General features: G+C 40.3%; 1 protein-coding gene across 3 annotated transcripts in view; it reads left to right on the top strand.

The window, feature by feature from the left end:
* Window positions 1-15,641, top strand: part of IGF2BP3 (insulin like growth factor 2 mRNA binding protein 3) — a 114,360-nt gene that overhangs the window by 13,921 nt on the left and 84,798 nt on the right. For all 3 annotated transcript variants that reach the window (XM_040590098.1, XM_040590099.1, XM_040590097.1), the window contains one exon: window positions 11,740-11,788. In XM_040590098.1, coding sequence (XP_040446032.1) covers window positions 11,740-11,788 — 49 coding nt within the window. The remainder of the gene's footprint in view (window positions 1-11,739; window positions 11,789-15,641) is intronic.

Raw genomic sequence — 15,641 nt, forward strand, 5'->3', positions numbered from 1 at the left:
ATAATATTACGAAAGCAGGGGAAATTATTTAGTATTAACTTAAAGTTTACTAATGGAAATCCACTTAGGCCTCTTATACAATTGATTTTTTCAATGTAACTTGCCTTTGAAAATTTCTAAAATTAAAATGCTGCGTAATTTAGAATTTGTGAACAATTGAATTTTAGTTGTTGATTTCTCTGGTTGACCAGAATGAAATGATACTCCTAAGGCTTCCATGAAGGCCTGGTATGAAAGCTCAGGGATTGCTTTCATATGTTGTATGTACTATGTAAGGCTGTGTGCACTAATCTAAGCTGCTGTGACAAAAGCAAGTCAATTATTAAAAATGAAGTTTAATGCATATATGATTAACATTATTTCTATTAAGTAAACATAAAAAAATGGGAAAAAACCCTCTTTACACATAAACTGTGATGCTTTAACTACGCCAGTACAAAATATTTACTGTGAATATGGAGTTACTAGTGTAGATGTATTTAAAATTACTGCCCTATAAAAAAGAGAAAATAAGCTTTGCAGACAATAGAAAACTTAGCATGGTTGTTATTACTTTATAAATTTAACTTTTTAAAACACGTTAATCAAAAAGTTAGATTTTGTCCAGTAACCTGTCGTTAGATCAAAACTTAATATAGAAAATAGTGTGTGCAAAGTGGGTGTATTACTTAGTGCTACATCCCAGCAGAAAGACTGTGCATTCTGCGCTTCGAGGATATAAAATTTATTGAGGGGAGAGTACAAGTATGCAGTTGTTCTAAATAACGTGTAGCTTTTTGCTGTAAGTACAGCTATGAAGTAATTTTATTTGGTGCTGTTCTGTCCACACAATTTTTTGCGTAACTGAATAGGATTCCATTTTTTGGGGAGAACTCTTCAGAGAAAATTAATTAAAAGAAATGACCATAATGTCTGGAAACCATAAGCGTAATTTGTTTCTCTTTGTGAGTAATTTTAAGTATAGAAAAAGCAATAACTCTTTTTAAAATTCTGCATCTGGTCACGTTCAGCGTAAAAATGACAAAGCCAAACAGCAGGGTAGTCACTTCCTATGGCTTTTGGGCTTTGACAGGGCAAGAGAAAGGAAGGAAAACTATTTGGTGGTGATAGTGCAAAACCCACACATTCTAGCAATCCTCTGGTAGAGGTGTTATACCTCATCTGCTTTAGGTCACTTAATCAGTTTAAGACCACGTGGAATTACCATTAGTAAGGGCCAGCACTTGAGTGCTATTTCTTCTTGTTGGTATTCAATTAGTTCAACAAAGTGCACTAGTAAAATAATTACTAGAGCATCAAAGAGACAATTGGTATCTGTGCAGTGTCTTACTCAGTTATCGTGTGCATCAGTTTATACTTGAAAAGTTTCTGTTTTTTTAAAACTTCTGTGAATAAGGCTTATTTTAATTAATTCTTTGATATGGAAGAACTTATTTTAAAGCAAAAATAATAGGAAATGTATGGTAAATTTGACATTTCTGTTGTAAAAAACTGGTGAAGTATTCTACTTAATCTATTCCTGTTAGTGTGGTCTAGAAGGTTTAAAAGAAGCTATTTGTCTTGCCGGTGCTCTTTAAACTTTTCTTGGTTTGTCTTGAGATTGAAATGTGGAAAGCAGTAATGAGAAAATAGATTTGTTTGTTTAAATTAAAAAAAACACAACAACTTAGCCATGTGAGCATTGTTAGGCTTTGTCGGAACATCAGATGATGGACATAGTATATGTTTTAAATGCTCAATTATTATGTCAGTATAAAGCTGTCCTCTTGCAAAGTTGAATAATATATGTATTTATGAAAAAAAATTATGGAAGCTTTGTCCAGGATAGGTGCAGAGTGGGAAGCCACACGTGCGTGTGCTTGTACACATACACATGCACTACATTCTTTAGGAGTGGCTCTATGTTCAAACTCTGTGCTCTTTTAAACTCTTGCTTTTAGTTTTTGTTCTTTTAAGCACTGGGACTTTATTCGTATTTTTAGATATTATTATATAGACAGTTGCCTAAATGAAGTAGTTTGCCCTTGTTAATATCCTTTTATATCATGGGAGACACTTGAAAATGCCAGTAAATCTGTTTGTCAGCTGAAGTTTATAGATACACTTAAAAGCAGACCAAGCAAGATTTTTCAATTTTTCTAGTTATAGCATATAAGCTTCTTGAAGTTAGATGGTGTTTTTCAGCAGCGTGAGTGTTTCAGTGTGTTTCCCCCATAGGAATCTTCATTTACTGAGATAATTTTAGGAATTGGACGTTAATTTCTGCCATTTTTTGGGTAAAGTATCCTGAGAGGCAGCAAACGGGTTTTTCTTTAGAAAGTCTGTGTGTGTGGTGAAGCGGTGGCAGCAGAGAAGTATGCGCTGGGATGAGTCCCTGAACTACCCTAACACCTCGCTCAGCTTAAGCTCTAAAGTAGCTTGCTCTTAGCCTGAAAGGTTTAAATCAAATATTTAATAGCAAGAAAGTGGCAAATAAGAGGTTCCCTGCTCTCTCCCTATGTAACAGAAGCCTTGCGATTGATTACATGCTATAAGCGTGTAGGCAGAGCAATTCTTGCTATTTTACTTCAATCCTTATTTTGTTTCCCCTCTACCCCCCAAAACCAGAACAGAATTTGACTGGTTAATCTCGTGCACACAGTAAACTTGGTATGTTCCACTGAGTATGAACAGCCAGCGTTTCACTTGAGCCTGACCTGACAGAGAACAAAATGGGTTAGGCTGCCTGTCTATAGCTGTGGCGTAAGGAATCTGGATAACGTGTCCGATGTTCTCAGCCTGTGGTTGTACAAGTTGGTCTCAGCAGCATGGTGGCTACGGATGCTGCTAACTTCATTTAGATATTTCAATCTGAGAAGGTTGAATCATTGAGCTATTGTTAAGACGAGATCTAATCTGGTGCCATACCTCCTGTACCAAAAAAACATTGCCCAGAGTTTTACATCATATGTTATATCTGTGTCACTTATCACTGATTTCCTTTGGGTTTCTAATTGATGTGCAAACTTCTGTGGTGTAAGTAATGGTGGCAGGGAAGACATGCAAAATAAAAGCACTGTGAGGGTACATCCAGCAGCTGTTTCATGGAACAAAGTATCTTGTTGGCTTTTTTAATTATTCCAGCCTTTGCACCCTTTTTTTGTTTTAGAAATGACACTGAAGTATCCTGCACCATTTTTTTTTTTTTCTCCTCACCGGGCTCTTTAAATGGAGCTGAATTCCCTGAAAATTGAGAAGAAGGAATTTTAAAATTATCTAATCTAGCGCTCCCCGGCCCCTAACTTGGCCATGTATTGCAGGGACATCATATGCAAGTTTCAGTCTAGAGCTGCTTCTTACAGCTGATGTAGAACTTTACAGTTAGTTAGCTCACGATGGGAATATTGACTGTTTCAACTGGCAGCCCCTGTGGGCACTAGGAAAACATGTGAAGGGAGAGAAGAAGCCTTTAGCTATTTTGGTGGTTGAAGGAGAGGAGGGGTGGAGAGGAAAAAGATAAAAGATGGGCATTGTGTCCCATCATTAGGGGATTAATAGTTCATACTGGTTAGGGTCTGGAGTAGGCAAGTCTTTTGCATGTTTGGAAGAACTTCTGTGTTGAAAGATGTTATTTTCAGTCTTTCATATACCTCTGGAGTGTTTTCACTGTTATCTGCATCCCAGTTAAGTACAATTTAGTGGTCGGGTGTGAGAATAAATGGCAGGTGACCATAGCTCTAAAATGTTTGGTCAACAAAATCGTCTCAGTAGTGTAATTGTTTGAGGAATACAGACCCCTGCTTTGAGGAGGAGGAGGAGAGAAGGAGAAACTGTGGCATTATAAACAAACACACGTCTCCCCCTCTAAAATGTACCCTTCCCCCCAAAAACAAGAGAAAACCCCAAACCACCAAACCCCAAAATCAACCCAAACAAACAAAAAAAAGAAAATCTATTTCAGTTTCTCGGAAGTTTCGGTATGAGGGAAGAGGTAAGGCCTGAAATGGTAGAAGCCACAAAGGTAGATGAAAGCCCATTTTCCTAAAGGATACTGGAACTTCCCATTAAATTTAAAGCAATGTTTAATTCTTTAATTAAAAGAAAACCAGCCTTCTCTCATTAGCAGCACCTGGAAAATGAAAGTTTTTTTTAAAGGAGAAGTTCAACATTAATATGGTAATGGCAGAATCTTTAGAATTTTCTTTTTAAAATGTCTTTATGGACCACTCAGGGGAATTTACAAATAATGAATATAAGCTTTTAGTCTAATTAGTGATGTGAAGAATTGTTGAACTGAAATCCTGAAGTGAATGGTAATGAGGGAAAGCCTTCTCTCTGGCTGATCGACATAAACATAAGAACTACTGTCAGCCTTACGTTGGTTGATTGACCTATTTTGTATGATGTAACTCAGATGTGCCAGTATAAATCTTCTGGTTGTGCTTCCTGAGCTATCCTATCCTGCCCACAAATATCCAGTCTCTTCCAGAGTGCTGGAGTTTATTCTGCACGGAGAGTGCAGCCCTGTGCCCAGTTGTTTGGCTGGTGGCTTTGGGGAGAGGAGTTACGTGGTGTCCTGTCCCCATGGACAGCTTTCCGATTGTTTGTCCCAGTGGAAAGTAGTTAGCAAATGTGATGTTTTGCAGGCAGTGGTAGGAAATTTGATCATCAGCACAGAGGGATCTGGGAGGTAATTAACAGCCAGATTTTCATCCTGAATGCTGAGATGATACACCTCTCCAAAGCAGCTACTTTGGTGGGCTGTATGTACCAAGATGAAAGGGGAAAAGTGTAGTTAGGAGCCAACCGTTATGTCTTGCATGAGCCTTGAGAAAAAAATCTTGTCTAAATTTCATGAAAAATCCTTATTCTGAGTGGTAGTATAGAGTGCTTTTAAATCCAGGTCTGGGATTAAATAATAAGGCAACCCAAAGAGAATACTGGTGCAGTTTGCCTGTGGCTTAGTCAAGCTTTCTCTGCTTGAACTGCTGATTAGGTCTGAAATTGGCGCAGTAACATTTCCTCTTCAAGTATTCTGCTGTCCAGATGAGTGTTTAAAATAAATAACCAACCAAAAACACAACAACCCCCCCCGCCCCCCCGGTGGTGTTTGTTAACAAGCCAGTATTTGAAACCATTTTTCTTTTTCTTCTATAGGTAAGGCATTGAGATAACGTTCTGGTTCACAAGCTAATGGCTTGATTTGATCAAATACAGTAACTGTGTCATCAGTGTGCCTTGTAATATACACTATAAATTAATTCCCTTTTAACAGAAATGATAGGCAAACCTCTGTCGTTTTATTGAACCTGAGTGCGTTTTTAAGAGAAATTCAGTATACCTTCTTTTTAGGTAAGGAGTGTGACCCTTTGCTTTTGTATTTATCAGAACTACGTGTTAGGAATAAGCAAATTAAGATGTATAATTGTGTGTGTACACATACAAAATTTCATACGTATATAAAAATGGCTTAGAATGCACATTCAGTAAGCTTTTATTTCAGTGGACTTACTATTGTTTGTAAGGTGCTTCCAGGAATCAAATGTGAACAACTTAGAGACCAAAAAGATAGCTTAAACCCATGAGGTTTATGAAGCACCGCTTACAGGACAAGCTACTGCAGTGGCTTAACCTGTACTATTACCTACATTTACTACGAAGAAAAGGAGAACCCCCCTCCCTCACCTTGTAACTAAACCCCCTGCTTCTGCTTTTTTTTTCCCCCAACCACACTAACATGAATTGAGAGTTAAGGATTTTTTTATTTCATCCTCTAAATCTGTGCCTGCCCCTCCCCCCTTTTTTTCTTTCCCACTAGAAGAGCATTAAAAACACTGATTCACTCCGTGATCAAGCATCAGCTACTTGAAGCAACCTGAGTGGGAGAAACTAATAAACTCTGTGTGTGGGGGTAGCTTTCAGGGCTGGGTTTTTCTTGCCTGTTTTTGTTTTGCTCGTTGCAGAGTAAACAGTAAGACACCTCTTCCCTTTCTCCCCTATAAATTCAGTAGATCACCAGCAGTTTTCCATTTGGCTGTAGGAGTTGCTAACTTTGTTTCTATGGCTGTTCGTGTCAGGATGACTTTTGTGGAAGTTGTTTCTTACCATATGGCATTAGCCACAGCCCGTAGCAGGTTTTTTCTTGTGTGGTGTGGTTTTTTTTCTTTAATATTTCATCTCCAGCTGTCTGTTAAGTTTGTGTTGTCAGTGAAGTAAGCTTGAGAAGTGACTTTTTTTTTTTCTGTCTTCATGCAGGTCTTTGGAGCTCAGGGAGAGAAAGCATTGTTTCAGTGAGTGGGTTTGCAGGGGCATCACGCATAGCTGTCAGAGCTGGGGGACCGTGAACTCGGAGGCAGCACTAGGGAGTAACAGCACTTGGTGCTGGTGGGTATTGGCATACCCTGCATCTGTGCTGTAGGTGTGAGGTGCCGAGACTTTTTCCAGGTAACCTGTTTGGTGGTACCTACCTAGAGCGGATGGAATGAGTAAGCGCTTGCTCTTTCCATGTTCCTAAGAGTGGAAAAGGTAGACCATTTACTTTCCGTCCCATAGGTATTGAGTTCAAACAATTGAACTGACTAACATTGTCGATGTTCACTTGATCTCCTTTCAAATGTGTTTAACTGCCCCCCCCCGATGCTTGTTTAAAAAGAGTAGGTTTGTGCTGTGCAGGTTTAAGGCATTAATGTTGTGTGTAGTTCGTATGGCAGCTGAAATAAGATACTATTACGTGGCGTTATTGTTGGAAATGGGAATTAAAGAGCAGGAGGCAGCAGGTCTCTGGGGGGTGGGAGGATGGTGAGAAGGGTTTGGTAAGAGTATGGGTGCAACAACAGTGTGGAAGTGGGGTTGCTTTGATACTTGTGTATGTGCTTCTCTTTAAATGGTAAAATTTTGACACGCCTATGGGATATAAAAATAGGGACTGTGAGCAAAAGCATGATACTTTATAGTTCTATGCTTTATAATTTTCTGTCGTCTCTCTTTTAACATTAGTGTCCCTTAAGGGGAGGTATGGATCTTACATGATTTGCCTTTGCTAAATATCACAAAGCATGCAGTGAGGTTGTATTAGTGAGTGAAGGCATATAGCGAGATTTTATTTAATGTAGGGATGCAAAAATGGACAATTTTTGAGACCTTTCTTACCCAAGAGGGTTTTGATAGGTTGAAGGGAAAAGTGAAGTATACAGGGAGGGCAGAGAGAGAAGGAAAGAGTATGTACAAAAGAAAGAATGCAGAAACTGTGGGTTTTCTTCTTCCCTCCTCCCACCACGTTTTCTCTAAGACATGTTTAGTATTGTTTCATATGTGTGGAGGGTTCCTGTGGGTTGAGAGCACTGGGTGTCCCTGTGCCATGTGCTCTCTGTATTTACGTATGAGAGATGACCCCTTCAGAGATCACTTAAGATGGCTTTTAGTAAATTATCCATCTTTATGGTACTTCCCTCTTGCTGTGTCTGCGCACGCATGTAGCACAAATGTGCTGCTTTCCTTGTGAAAGGGACACAATGATGTCTTTTTGTTTTACCTGCTTTCAGTGTTGCAGAGATTAATGTCCCCCAAACACAAGACTCCATGTCTCAACACCCCAAGAATGAATATGTTGATGTAGGCGCATGGTCGCGTGGTCGTCAGCGGTGGTGTGAAGTAACTGAATCTAGTTATCTGCGTATCACCTGGAAATACAAATTGAAATGCGTGCAATTCCTCTTAAGAAAAGTAAATTATTGCCGAGTAATTGCTAATGGACTAACCTTACACAGAAATCAGAGAAGTCTGTTTTGTTCTTGCCCAATAAGAGGTGTTAGGTGTCTTTGAAAAAGAGAAACAAGGGGGAATACCTGTTCACATGCTGTGAACTATAGGTAGCTTTCAAAAACCTTTGATACAGAGCACAAACATAATTTTCCCAGACTTTTTTTTTTTAGTTGACATGTGCTTGCAGTGCCTATTTAGAATGGAAGAAATGAATTCAGAAATCTGCTTAAACTGGAAAAAGTGTATATACAAGGCTTACATGAGTCACATTGACGAGAGATGTTGGCAGTGTTTTACTAAGGATTTATTAAGACTAGGTAAGCTATATGGTAAATGAAACTATTGTAATAAAATGCCTTCATGGAATTTCAAAAGACTATTTTTTTGTCTTACACACCCAGTGTAACCGCAAGTAGTTGTAAAGTAACAAACCAAGATTATTTCAACATAAAATTATACCCTCTGTAGGTTTATGTTACCTGGGATGTGATAGCTGTAGGAGCTTTGCAAATACCATGCTTTGCTGAGGAGAAGAGTGTTATGAGGAAGATGGAAAGCACCCGAAAGACCTGATGTCTGAGATATGGGAGAGTATTTCCAAGAAGGTGCTCCCGTGTTTTTCTCTTTCCTCACCCGTAGTGTAGAGTTATGTCCCTGTGCATAAGCATGCTTTCTGAAGTCAGAACCCATCCTCGCGGAAGCTGTTGCTACTCCAGTAAATTCAGTCAAACCCAGCTTTGTTCCTTGCTCTTTGCTATACGTTTGCATTTGGCTTGGGAATTTTCTTGAGGAAGCTGAGAGCTGATTCTCCGTGGGTTCACGTGCACGCAGCAGAGGTGGCTGCACGTCGCTGATGCCACCCTGCAGCAAAGAGCTGTACGGGGCTGCCGGCATGCGGGGAAGGGCAGGAGGAGTGAGATCTTTCTGAGCAGGAGCTGCGCAGGTTATTGCAGCGCGTGGGGGATTCTCTGTCTGCTCACAGCTAGCTCAGTGCTTGTGCTGGTCCTGGGAACACAAAAATTTCGCTTATCATTTCTGTCTATTCTTTCTGTGTGGGGAGAAGGGCAGAGGGGGAAAGGGGTGACAAGCTTTGTGTATTTTTAGGCAATGTTAAGAAATTTAGCTTGCTTTTTTTAATAGGAGCTGTTAGTAACTGAAATGGAGAAGTCTCAAAGGTGCTTGTGATCTTTTATATCACACTGATTCTGTGTGATTCCTCTCTAGGCTGCACAAAGCTTTATGAAATTGTTTTTCCTGTTGCTAATTGATACAACAGTAATGTAAAAAAATTAAATTTTCACATGCATCAATAAACACCAGTTTTCAAACTTGTGCAATGGGTGACAAGTTAAAATTACTTGCAATGCAGTCAAGCAACTGATGAAGGTGTAAATAGTTTCAAATTAAATGGTTCATATAGCTATTTTTGTATTTTTGAAGTGACCTTTCAGTTTTGTACAATAGGTGTCTCACTATTGCCATAAACGGAGGTGCACAGCGGGACTGTACCCATTTTATACTTGGCTTGCCATTTCCTTTGGCTCTTTATGAATGTGGTAGAGGAACTGGTAATTTTAAGGTGGCACTTCTTCCTTGCTTCTCTCCCTTCCTCCTCCTCCCTTTCAGGATGTTCAAGTTATTTCTGTGCTACTGTCCTGATATGACACATTGCCCAGCAGCAACTAAAACCATCAGTGTCCTATCAATATTTTTCTCACATCAGAGCCAAAACACAACACTGTACTAAGAAGGAAATTAACTCTATCCCAGCTGAAACCAGGACAGCTACAAATGTTGGCTGGCAGAAGTTTTACGTGGCATCAAACTTCTCAGTTCCTCAAGTTGTGGGAAGAAAAAACCCCTCCAAACCTTGTGTTATGTCCTTTATTGAGTAAACATAGAGATCACTTTTTTGTCTCTCTCAGGTGTTGGGCATTAAAGGGAGAGGATACGTAGGCTTTCCTTCTGAAATTAAATGTGAGGTGGCAGTTGTGGAGTCAGTTGTATATGGGCTTCTGGAAAGGACTTTTCCCCCTCTGCTTCTCACCGTGGACATCCCCAGCTTGGCGTGAGCATTTGTTGCCCAGCTTGGTGTGGAGCTGGGGCGAGACCTGCTGGTGTGCTGGCTGGGCTGTTGTGTGCTTGGATCCTTCTGCAAGCGGCACTCCTTGCTACGTGAATTTTAATTTGAATCTACAAGTGTGAGAGACTAATGGCACAGCACAGTTTGAAGCACATTGCTTAGCGTATTGGCTGCCAGTTTTGTGGCTTGGGATTTTTAATACTGAATGAACATCCCCCTTTTATGTTCTACTTTAGGTCCCAACTTTCAAGTTTCAGGTTGCTGTCTGAGATTATTTTGGAGCAGTGTATCACTGCTTCAGGGGGATGTTTCATAGCAGTGTCGCTACCTGAGATACAATTTGAGGAAATCTGCAGACTTCAAGGAAACTCCCCCCTCCCAGTTCCAGTGAAGCAGCTCCTGACTCTCTCTTTGCTTATTGGAAATGAAAGTTTAAATAGGGTTGTGTGCGGTTTCAGTTTTTCTTCTCCCTTCCTTGTCTATTTACGTGAGCGAATGCTGAAATCTGCTCTTACTTGTTTGAGAGGGAGTGAAAACAGCTGAGAAATGCTGCATAACAGAGCCCTGTTCGGCTTTTCTGGAGGGGGGGGAGCTTGTCCCTTGATCTCATGGTCGCCATAGAGTTGGGTGTGACAGACATCTCCATGTGAGGAGAAGTTTGGGAAAGGTGGCTTTGTGCTGTGAGCTCCAGCTGTGCCCTGGACAAAGCTTGTGGAGAAGAGCATTTCCAGGGATGTAAAACACTCACGGCAGACCTGTGTGGATGGGGGGTTGGGGGTATTAGGGAGAGGAGCGTATTTTAAAAGTGTCTGAGGGGGGAAATTAAAGCTTTTGATTTTATTGCTAGACGGGAACATCTCTAAAACTTGTTTTGTTGCAAGATTTTTGTTGGTCTGTATAATTTTAACAAACTTTTGTTAAGAAGTCCTTAAAAGGTGAAGTGTTTTCCTGAGAGGTCAGTATCGAGCAATTAAAACACTACACAAAACCGGAGTGTTTGAACACAAGACACTTAGTCTAGCTGCTGTGGTGAACCAAAATGTAGTTGAGACCTTTTAGGCTGGACCGCTCTGCGTGCTGTCCCCTCTCCCTTCCCCAGATCTTCCCAGGCTAGCCAGGCTGGCCCAACCAGCACACCCTACCTGAGCCCAGCTGAAACTGTGTTAATCTACACATTCTTGTAAATCCCAAGGGTTCTGTGGCATCTCTGGCATTTATTTGTTCTCTCACTTTGGGGGAAGGGAGGAGACAAAGGACTTGGCTGTGAAGGCAGCCAGCACACTAACAGGCTTTGCAGTAGCACTTCAAAGTGAACGTTTTGTTTACTAGATAAGTGAAAACCGATGTAAATTTGGGGTGAAAATGCAATGAATTTACTGATTCTTACCCCCTCCTCCGGATCAGGGATGGAGAACATCAGCCCAGTCTGTTATTAGGCTAATGAAAAGCTTAGTATCAAAGCAAATGTATTAATTCAAATTTAGATTTTTTTTTCCTCCAAGGGATGTAGAATCCTGAAGTATCATCTTGGTGAATTAAAAAAAAAAATAATTAAATTGTGTGGAGGGGAACCCAGTACAAATACACGGGATTATCACACCCATTTATAGTGGAGAGAATTAGATACTGAAGGCCTTAAAGCTGAAATAGAAATAATCTTCAAGAAAAGTGGAGACTTCATGAAATGTAACAGCTGTCAAATGTGTAACAAGTATTTCTGTAACAGCTCTTTGGACTTGAAATGGTTTTGACCTGACATTCCCCCCCAGCGATCTGTTGGGATTTTTTTGAATTATGTATTTGGTTTTGCCCCCCTTAGTACGACAGATGCTTAAATGTATGACGCTGCTATGTATGGTCTATCTTGCAATAATGTTTTCTTTCTGTTTTTTTTTAACTATTTTCTTTATCTGCAGGAGTCGGAAGCTTCAGATCAGAAATATCCCGCCTCACTTGCAGTGGGAGGTAGGAAGTTACTTTAAAAATTGGTATCTGTGCTTAAAACTGTATTTCTGTTTCTCTCTTTATCCACAAGACTCTCTTCCCCTTCCCCCACCTTTCACTTGCTTTGCGCAGACACCACCCATTCTGTTCTGGGGAAAAATCCTTTGGAAGAGGGAACAATAGAGCCTTCTAAGCAATTCAGATAACTGCCTTCATTTCTGCTCTCAGAGTTAACCATAAAAAATGTTGAAATGGATTCCTTGGTGAATGCTGACTTCCTGATGCAGTCACTCTCTTCGACTGAAAGCGTGTCCATTTTGGACCTTGCTGGTGTCTGGTGTATGAGTTTGGTAAACTTAATACAAGTTTGTATTTAAATGCTTGGCCAAGACCTTCACAAAAGCAGAAATTTAATGCTGATCCTCCTTCTTTGATATTGTCTTGGTTGTTTGTTTTTCCTTGCTCCTCTGTAGTGGTGGCATTATGGCAAATTGCTCATGCTATTACAATTATTGGCTCTCACTTTTATATTGTATACTTGCTGTTTACACTCCACAAATAGTGTTTTAATTTTTGCAGTAGATGGGCTACTGTGAGAATGGATCTGTTTTCTGTATTGTTTTTCTACTTTGTATGTGTTTAAAATGTTGTCTTTGCATTTTACTAGTAGTAATTCATCCTGTTGCCTGAGGGAGATTAAAGGGTGGAGGGTTTGAGAGGATAAAGCTCAGGTTTGGGTAGCGTTGTTCTCTGAGCAGGTTTGGTCTGCTGCCTTCATCTGACTTTCCATCTGCAGCTACTTCTTTGTTTGCACGGCCCGATTGCTTCCTAGCTTTGGAGAAGAGCGGAGGCATTGCTCTGTCCAACCTCGGCTGTCAACCGCAGGGTTTCTGTAAGACATCAGCACACACCACCCCTCATGGCTTCGGTCTGTCCTTGTGTCTCTGCACTCCGTATAAGCATTTTCTCCGCACTTCCCAAACCTTGTGCTCCCCTCAGTTGAACTGTATCCATCTGATACCCTTTATTTCAAATTTGGAACTGCTTTTTTGTCAAGCTTTTGGGAAGAGTAGTAGTAGAAATGGTTGAGGGTGGGTGACCGATTTGAGGATTAACTTCTTTTTTGGTACAAACTGCCTCTGAGGATTTTGTGTAGGAATAGTGAATATCAGATCAGAGGCACATGATTCGGTAAGATGTAAATAAACATGGGTGTGAGCACTGTTGAGCGGAGTACATCAAAATTCTTTTACCTGCTCATCCCTCCTTACCTGTAACATACAAGCGTTAATAGCTACATACTTGTATCTGCATCTGCTTCCTGATTTTTTTGTTGCTGCAGTTTGTGGTGACATCTGGTCTCAGACAGATGTTCCCTCTGGCCCATGTTTTTAAAACACTGGTGTCTTAATGTTGCCAAGGAAGAGTTAAAATTGTCCCTGTTAACATAATCTCAGCCTTGCCTAGATGTCCTGAAGCTGTTTGTACAGACCTGAACCTTTGGTCACAGAATTTGGAGGCCCCAAAATAACTTCTGCAATACTTTTGTATTCTCTTGTGATATCAGGGCTGCTTGCAGAGTGTGGTTTGTCCACAAACTTCCTAAAGTTTTTCTTTGTAAGTGCGGGTGGTCTGTCACTTCTGCACTACGCAGGTAAGTTTTGTATGTTCTCAAAAGAGTTCCAATTGACAAAAACCAGCAACTGATGATTAAATTAATCAGGGAATTGTCTTTTGTCAGGCTTACCTTGGGATCTGGTATCTCTTGTTGTTGTTGTTGACGCTAAAAGACCTTGCAGAAGCTTCCTTTGAGCTATTAAGAAAGTTTTGGATGATTCTTCTTTAAAACATGTCTTTCTTGCAACCAGTTGCTCGGTAGGGAGAGTTAAGGTTTGCGCATACAGGGAAGGATTTATATTGAAGCAGTGTTCTTGCATAATGTTTTCTGAGGGGGTGGTGTGTGTGTGTGGCAGCTGGAGCAATTTTACTTAAATTGTTTCTTATAGTCCCTCTGTGCCAATCTGTGTGCCTCATCACTACTTTGTTAATTGCTTGAATCAAGACTGACTACTTCTAATGGGTGTGAAATCCTTAAAACCAAACCAAAACCAACTGGTAAAAGCGGTCTGTAGGTTAGTTCAGTGTATCAGCCCTTGTGTATATTTGATACTGAAATACAAAACACACTTAGTACTCTATGACACCTTTTTTTACAGTGACATGAGGATATGTGAAAAGAACAGAAGATTAGTGTTCTTCTGAAATTTCCCCCCCCAGTATAAGCATTATTAGGAGAGTTACCTTGTCATTCTTTGCAAAAGTGTTTTCTTAAGCTCTGTTGAAATAATTGTTGTGTTTTAATTTTGTTCTTTATAGAAAACAAGCATTTTACACAGCCTACAGGCATGCCCATGACAGTTTGTGTGTGTGCCTCTAGTTCAGTGCTTTGAAGCTGTTCTTGTTGCTGGTGTCACGCAGTGGTACCTGTAATCTTGGGCCATGTGGGACTGGGACTTAGCAAGTGTCTCTGTGAACATCCATACCCAACAGAGATGGTCTCTGGCTTATAACAAATTACCCACAAAACCCCTTTATTATAAGGAAGGCATCCATAATATTCTCAAATGCAGCTCGTAGGGTTTGGGGAAAGCAGGTCTGGAAAGAGCGGTAGGGATGCTGATCCCGCAGTAATGTAGCTGAAGTGTTTGTGTGTGAAGCGTAACAGAGTTTGGTAGTAGCTCCTACTCTGGAGCACGCCAGAGTATAGTATTACCTCCTGGTTTTCAAAACCAGAAAAACATTCGGGGAATAAATTGAAGTTTAATCTGAATTGAGAACGTTTTGCAATACATCAGCTGAGGAAGGTGCACCACTGGTGATACATGTGCTTCGCTCTCCATGCAGATGGGAGCTGGCTCTTAAGATTCATGAAATGCCGCAGTAAATGAGTTTCCTGTGAAAACCTTGAAACTGTTTCATTGGTGTACCCTCTTATCTTTCTAAGTGGCATATCTGCCTGTTTAGTAAAGTCCTAGTGCCTTTAGTAACACGGAAAAGAGAATACATTGAACTTTAGTGTTAAGGAAACCCTTGGAAGATGCATGTGAGGTAGGACACTTGACCCATAGTTATTTCATCTAGATTGGGAAATAAACAGTGGGTGTAAATGGGCACAGCGTAACAAGCATTTATTAATAAGACTTTGTGTAAACCAAGTACACAAACTCAGGTTTACTATTTCCTTTTCTGTCTGCCTTTTTGGAGAAGAATGTTCCAATTAGATTTCTCCTTCACATAGGTTGAAGCTACTGAACCAAAATACTGACTTTTACAACCTGCCATAGCAATTGGACTTGTAATTGCGTCCTTTGGGTAATCTTAGAGTTCTCTGTGTACTTATCAGATCATAATGGTATAAGTAAAAAAGGGAAGATAACCCTTTTAGACCACATTCAGGGCTAAGCGGTAGCAAAGAGGCAGATAATGACCTGCTATAATCTGCTGAGTTATTGAAACAAATATTGAAACAAAACCACAAGGTTGCTATCCTGAAGAGCTGACTCTTAAAAGTGCAGCTGTAAAAGATAAAATTCAAAATTCTAATGTATTCCAAGGCATTCAAGGTTAAGTTTGTACAAAACTTGCTTGCTAATTAATTTTAACTTCACAAGAACATTTTTGGCAAGGTTCTGCAGGTTTCTGTACCTGTGGGTTGGGTACTCTTAGACTTCTTGCCCAATTAGGAGGAACTGGAGGTGGAGGGAAGGCAGCATCTGAACTAAGAAAATTTACGACTTGCCTCAGACTGAAACTGGAGTCTGGACCAGTAGGGGTTTATCCAGGATAAACTCATCCACGAGGTAATTTGGATTTT

This window comes from Falco naumanni, chromosome 4 (assembly GCF_017639655.2).
Source record: "Falco naumanni isolate bFalNau1 chromosome 4, bFalNau1.pat, whole genome shotgun sequence".
Lineage (NCBI taxonomy): Eukaryota > Metazoa > Chordata > Aves > Falconiformes > Falconidae > Falco > Falco naumanni.